Raw genomic sequence first — 7,346 nt, 5'->3', positions numbered from 1 at the left:
GGCTCAGCCCCTGGGCAGGTATATGCAAAGCACATGCCAATATATGCAAATAAGTTAGGCTCTCCTGGAGTTTCCTCACCTTGGGGGTTTTCGTCTCTAATAGTTGTTAACAGGATGGTGGGCAGGCCCCAGGGCTTTGGGGTGCTAGGCTTGGGCACTCACAGACTGGCTTTCCTGGGAGTGGGGAGCCTGCAGTCCTGCAGGGGCTGAGGGTGGAGTATCATCTGCTAATCCCCGGCCTGCTGAGGCCACCACTCTCCCTGATCCCCCCACGCTTACCCTGGATACTGGCCACAGCTAATCTCCACTCCTGGAGACTCAGGGGCTGGCAGACAGTGTACTGCCCTCTTCCCTGAGGGTTGCAGGGAGAGGAGATCCCTCTCAGCATCCAGATCTTCCTAAGGGCAGGTCCTGGAGTCCTTGCCTAACACAGAAGGGAGCCTTGAGGCCCAGAGAGAGGCGGTAATTAGCCCAGGATTACACAGCCTGCAGTGGGCTGAGTAGCCATTTCTGGCCTGCCTTGGCCTGACTACCTCCAGGGAACCACAGCTCCCCATCTGACATTTCCCAAGATGCCTGGCCTGTGCTGAGGCCTGGGAGACCACAGCCTTCAGGAAGGCTGGAAGGAAGTGGCCAGAGCACAGGAATTCTGGCACAGGCTCTTCTTAGAGCCTGTAGTTGCCAGGGTTGCTAAGGAGTGGGTGCCTCAGAATCAGGCTGCAATGGGCATTGTCTGTGCACAATGTTCCTTTATTCTGCTGCTGTCCATAATGAGGGACTCATCCACCTCACTTCCTCTTCTGCCCATTGAGCAGTCGAAGAGCTGAAAGTCCTTATAAGCCTGTGCACCTGGGCCTGGGCCCTACAGATAAGGTAGCTGCTATTGGTGAGTCAGAAGCAGGGAGCCCCCTCCTCAGTTCCTCATCTCCATGATCCCCCTCCCTGTCCCTCCCCAGGCAGTCACATCCCCTAAGGCAACTTCCCCATGCCTTGTCACCATGTCCTCTCCCTGCTCCTCCATGATCTAAGGTCCTCTCTCCTCCTGCCACCCTAGCTCCCACCTCCACCTCTCACCTCTAAATCAGGGTCAGGAAGAAAGCAAGCTGTCTCAACAAATTCTCACTAAAGTGTAAATGACTGAAAGGCTCCTGGGACTATCTGCTTTTTAAAGGGAGGCACTGGGTATCCAGTAATGCTTTTCTAGTTCAAATATATCATGTTGCTCCCATTCCTGAAAATATTTCTGAGTCAATCTGTAGAATTTTGGGTACATACCTTAGCTAAGGCAAGTCCATAATTATCCACCCAGAGGCATACAGCATACTGAGCTACATTCTGAACCCACTTGCTGCTGCACTTTCCTGCTCATTATTTAAGAGTAGACTCACCGGGCACGGTGGCTCACCTTAATTACAGGTGGCTCACCTGTAATCCCAGGACTTTGAGAGGCTGAGGCAGGTGGATCACTTGAGGTCAGGACTTCGAGACCATCCTGACCAACACGGTGAAACCCCGTCTCTACTAAAAATACAAAAACTAGCCGGATGTGGTAGTGGATGCCTGTAATCCCAGTTCCTCAGGAGGCTGAGGCAGGAGAATCACTTGAACCTGGGAGACACAGGTTGCAGTGAGCCAAGATGGTGCCACTGCACTTCAGTCTGAGCAAGAGAGTGAGACTCTGTCTCAAAAAAAAAAAAAAAAATACTAATAGACTCAAATATCACCTCTTTTAGACCATTCCTGGAATGTCCCAACCCCAGCCTCCCCAGAAACACACACTCTGTACTGACCTCCCTCACAGCCATGGCACAATGTGTGTGTGTGTGTGCGCGCGTGTGTGTGTGCGCACGTGTGTGTTGAGAGGGGATTGGGAGGGTTGTCTCTGTTGTCTTCTGTTACCTGAATGTTCCTGCCACCTCATGCTGAGCTCCGGAAAAATGGCCTGGCACACAGTAGGTGCTAAATAAATGTTTGCCAAGTAGACATTGGCACTGGCCAAGGCTGTTTTCACGCAAAGAAGGGTGTCTGGCTGGCATGAGCCCAGGGTGAGCCCCTTAGAACCCTCTGCCCCCCAGCTATGGCCCGCATCATCGACCTGGTGCCCTGGGACGATGGCTCCACACATGTGTATGCCTCCCCGGCCATCCTGCTGCCTGTGGAGCGGCAGCGCAACCAGCTGGCGGGCGTGAAGCAGCAGCTCTACCACCCAGCCCTGCCCACCCTGCGCCACATGGACAGGGACACCGTCAAGGCCTGCCTTCCTGATGAGCACTGCCAGTCCGCCACCTACTGCCGCAAAGGTCAGGCCACCAGTGCAGGATCCCCTTTGGGGAAGGGGCAGGTGGTTTCAAGAAAGAGGGTGACAGATGCAAGGATGAAAGAGGCCAGTCCCAGCTCTGCTGCTCCCTGCCCAGGACACTTCGACCAGGTCTGAGCCTCTGTCTACTGCTCAGTACAATGAGGATAATGACAAGGCCTGCCTTGAAGGGTTGTTATGGGGTTAGAAGGAGATAAGATGCAAAAAGCACTTAGAGGCTGGGAGCAGTGGCTCACACCTGCAATCCCAGCACTTTGGGAGGCCAAGGCAGGCAGATGACCTGAGGTCAGGAGTTCGAGACCAGCCTGGCCCATGGTGAAACCTCATCTCTACCAAAAATACAAAATTAACCAGGCGTCGTAGCAGGCGCCTGTAATCCCAGCTACTCAGGAGGCTGAGGCATGAGAATCACTTAAACCTGGGAGGCGGAGGTTGCAGTGAGCCGAGATCATGCCACTGCACTCCAACCTGGGCAACAAGAGCGAGTCTCCATCTCGAGAAAATAAGCACTTAGAGTAGTGCCTGACACATAATCTGTGCTCAAAAAGTGTTGCTGATGCCATTGTTGCTGTTGTTTTGTTTTGTTTTGTTTTTTGAAGGCAGTGTCTTACTCTGTTGCCCAGGCTGGAGTCAGTGGCATGATCACAGCTCACTGCACCCTCGACCTCCCAGGCTCAAATGATCTTCCCATGTCAGCCTCCTGAGTAGCTGGGACCACAGACACATGCCACCACGCCCGGCTAATTTTAAAAAATTATTTGTAGAGACAGGGTCTCCCTATGTCGCCTAGCCTGGTCTCAACTCCCGGGCTCAAACGATGCTCCTGCCTCGGCCTCCCAAAGTGCTGAGATTACATGCATGAGCCACTGTGCCTAACCTGTTGTAATAAATGGAGAGAGAACTGGGCAGAGGTTGGCAGGTGCAGTGGTAGGAGTCATAACAGTATAACAGTAACAACTTCTGCCCAAGCATCTCTGTATGTGGAAAAGAAAGAGAAAGACCCCTCCTCACAGCCCCCATGCAGGAGAGGAGAACATGTGGGCCTTCAGGGGAAAAGAGCCCCACGGACCTAGTGAATAACCCTGCATGGACTGAGGAGCTTGCGTGTGGAGGGATTTAGAAGGTATTAGCAGATAAAGTCAACAGGAGTAGGTGCAGGCAGGGCGGGGTAGGAGGCGGAACAGGGGGGAGTGCAGGCCCATACCTAGGCTCCAGCTTGGGTGACAGGTGGGCTGAGGGTGTCAGAGACCGCACGGAGATCACCAGAGTTGCCACACGGGTCCTGATGGGAAACACAAATGAGGGAAGTGGGTGGGGAGGCCGTGGGGGAAGGAAAATTCCACAGGGAAATGGGGCACCCACACCTGCCCTGTTTAAACAGTAGCAACGGGGCTTCCTGCAGACTGTGCTATGTTGGAGGGGCCAGCCAGGTTACCAGTTCTTCCAATTTCCTGCTTCTGAGAGAAGCCAGGAATCTAGATTTTTAAAAGAAAGCTCTGATATAGATATGCATTTTGTTGTAAGCATATGCTTTAAATGAAAGTAATAGTCACAACTTCAAAACTCAAAATGCTGTAACAATATGCACAGCAACAAGTCTCACTCCCATCACCCCCCATACAGGTAACCCCCCCACATTCTTAGTTTCTGATGTCTCTCCCTGGTTCACTAATGGGAATACAAACACATGTTATTTTGCTCCCCAATTTTTTATTACTGTTAACTGAAAAATCAGAAATTTACAAATTTAGGCAGGGCACAGTGGCTCACGCCTGTAATCCCAGCACTTTGGGAGGCTGAGCCAGGCAGATCACTTGAGGTCAGGAATTCAAGACCAGCCTGGCCAACATGGTGAAACCCCTGGCTTTACTAAAAATACAAAAATTAGCGTGGCAGGGTGACAGGTGCCTACAATCCCAGCTACTCAGGAGGTTGAGGCAGGAGAATCACTTGAACCCAGGAGACAGAGGTTGCAATGAGCCAAGATGGAGCCACTGCACTCCAGCCTGGGTGCAGAGCGAGACTCCGTCTTCAAAAAATAAAATAAATGTTTAAGTTTAGAAAAGGAGGCTTTATTTCTTATAAGGGGTTATAGCTGCAAGGTGGCCATCCCACAGGCTGGAGAGTGTGCCTCCAGCTGAAGCCCAAAGATGGGCATGTCAAAGGAGGAGGGGTTGGGTAAGAGCTTTATGTTCAAAGGGTTGGCTAAATATACATACTCAACAGGTTACAGGAGGAGCTATAAATATTCATGAAGATAGTACTGACATGGGCTTAATGAACAAACTTGCATGTAACATACAACCCATGTTGGCTTTGAGGTGGAGACTTAACTTTTAAATGTATTACAATTAGGCCCTATATGACAAAAGATCTTTTCATGACACAGAGCTCAGCAAGTGAGCAGCCTCTGTACACCGGTCAGGTCTAGTGCATGGTTGGTGATGTTCTTATGTGGAGAAAGTTACTGAAATCAGCCTCTTATGCAATCAAAGGCATAGCTGTGGCTGGTGGATCAGGGGGTCAGTTTGTCAGCATCTGTGAGCTATATGAGTTGTAATTGTTTTAATATTGCTTATCTCAAGGCCAGTGCTAGAGAAAAAGAAAAACCTCGTGGCAATTAAAACATAGCTTATTTATTTTTTGTTTTGTCTTTTAGACAGAGTTTCCCTCCGTCACCCAGGCTAGAGTGCAATGTCACAAACATGGCTCATTACAGCCTCGACCTCCCAGGTTCAGGTGATCCTCCCACTTCAGCCTCCTGAGTAACTGGGACTACAGGCACACACCATCATGCCAGGCTATTTTTGTTGTTGTTGTTGTTGTTTGTTTGTTTTGTGTGGAGACAGGGTTACACTATGTTGCCAGGGCTGGTCTCCAACTTCTGCACTCAAGTGATCCTCCAGCTTCAGCCTCCCAAAGTGTTGGAATTACAGACATGAGCTATCACAACCAACCTGTAGTTTATGCTTTAAGTGTAGGGGTGTGTGCCTTAACCCTTGCCTTGCATGGCCTTAGGTCCTGTTAATAATCTGGTATCTTGGCCGGGCGTGGAGACTCACGCCTGTAATTCCAGCACTTTGGGAGGCTGAGGCAAGTGGATTGCCTGAGGTCAGATGTTCAAGACCAGCCTGACCAATATGGTAAAACCCTGTTTCTAATAAAAATACAAAAACTAGCCAGGTGTGGTGGTGTGCGCTTGTAATCCCAGCTACTCGGGAAACTGAGGCAGGAGAATTGCTTGAACCCAGGAGGTGGAGGTTGCAGTGAGCCAAGACCATACCAATGTATTCCAGCCTAAGAAAAAAGAAAAAAAAAAGTCTGAGAGACAGCCAGGTTGAAATGTGACTCTGTGTGTGTGTGAGTGCGTGCGTGTGTGTGTTACTTAGGGAGAGGTCTACTGGAGATAGAAATTTCGGAGGCCTCAGCCTGCAGATGATGCTTGAAGCCACTGGACTGACTGGTATCACCTAGGAAACCCAAGGGAACAAAGGGGACCAGAGGTGCCACCTGGAACACTTGGGCTCACTCAGAGGATGCAAAAAGAGCAGGAGCTGGTAAAGGAGGCTTAAGGAGCTGCCAGGGATGGGGATGGAGAAGCAGAAGCATGGGGTGAGGTGAAAGCCGAGAGTAGTGGCTGTGTTGGGGTGAGGGAGTTATCCGAGGGGCCACTGTCTGAGCTGAGACTTGAAATGCGTCTCTGGGATTGGGCAACTTAGCAGCAGTTGGAGAACCTGCAGAGTGGGAAGGAGGGCAAGTTAGATGGGCCTGAGTGAAGAGTAATGGGATCTAGGGTGGGAAAAATGAGCAAAACACAGCCACACAGAGTGGCTAAAGTTTGGATGAATCTCATGTGCATATATGTGGAGGGAAAGAAGCCAGATTCAAAAGAGACCCCGGTGATCCATGCATACAAAGTTTCCAAAAGGCAAAATTAGCCTGTCCTGTCTATGGCTACAAACATAAGTACATTTGCAGTGTCTAGTTTTCTATAAAGCCTAGAGTTGTTAAATAAAGTTTTCTATAGCTGCCCATAAATAAAAGTACTACAAGGTGGGAGAGTGGTTCCCTCTTGCTGGGTTGGGGATTGTGATTGGGAAGGCATATGTGGAAGCTTCTAGGGACGGGCAGGGCCAATGTCTTGCTTTCTTTTACTAAATTGGCTGGAATCTATTTTTCAAAACAACCTTATGGGAATATATATGCCATAAAATTCACCCATGTTAGGTATACAATTCAATGACTTTTATATTACTTATTATTTATTTATTTATTTAAGACAGGGTCTCACTCTGTCACCCAGGCTGGAGTGCAGTGGCATGATCATAGCTCACCACAGGCTCAGCCTTCTTAGCTGAAGTGATTCTCCCACCTCAGCCTCCCAAGTAGCTGTGACCACAGGCACACGCCACCAGGCCCAGCTAATTTTTGTATTTTTTGTAGAGACAGGGTTTCGCTGTGTTTCCCAGGCTGGTCTCAAACTCCCGGGCTCAAGCAATCCACCCACTTGGGCTTCCCAGAGGGCTGGAATTACGGGCATGAGCCACCACCCCCGCCTAACTCAATGATTTTTAACAAATTGACTGACTGTGCAACTCTCACCACATCTGGTTTTAGAACATTCCCATTGCCCCAGTAAGACCCCTCATGCCAGACGGTAACCACTCTTCATTCGTACACCCCAGTCCCAGGCAACCACACATCTGCTTTCTGGGTCTATAGGTTTGTCTTTCCTGGACATTTTATATAAATGGGTCATACAATATGTGGGTTTTCACATCTGACTTCTTTGATGTAGCATAAAGTTTTTGAGGTTCATCCACCTTGTAGCATGTATCAGAACTTCATTTCTTTTCATTGCTCAAGAGTATTTCATGGTATGGACGCACCACAGTTTATCCACTCATCAGTGGACACAGGTTATTTCCACTTTTTGGCTATACATCATGTTGCTATGAACATTTGTGTGCAAGTCTCTGTGGAGATATATACCTCTTTTTTTTTTTTTTTTTTTTTTTAGATGGAGTCT

General features: G+C 49.4%; 1 protein-coding gene across 1 annotated transcript in view; it reads left to right on the top strand.

The window, feature by feature from the left end:
* Positions 1–691: 691 nt before the first annotated feature.
* TEPP (testis, prostate and placenta expressed) overlaps positions 692–7,346 on the top strand; it is a 15,208-nt gene continuing 8,553 nt past the window's right edge. The window contains 3 exon segments of the mRNA XM_011938812.1: positions 692–776; positions 778–886; positions 2,076–2,300. Of these exon segments, the coding sequence (XP_011794202.1) occupies positions 723–776; positions 778–886; positions 2,076–2,300 (388 nt within the window). The 5' untranslated portion in view covers positions 692–722.

The sequence above is a fragment of the Colobus angolensis genome, unplaced genomic scaffold (genome assembly GCF_000951035.1).
Source record: "Colobus angolensis palliatus isolate OR3802 unplaced genomic scaffold, Cang.pa_1.0 Scaffold178, whole genome shotgun sequence".
NCBI classification, from domain to species: Eukaryota; Metazoa; Chordata; class Mammalia; order Primates; family Cercopithecidae; genus Colobus; species Colobus angolensis.
This window is presented reverse-complemented; position numbering and strand designations above follow the sequence as displayed.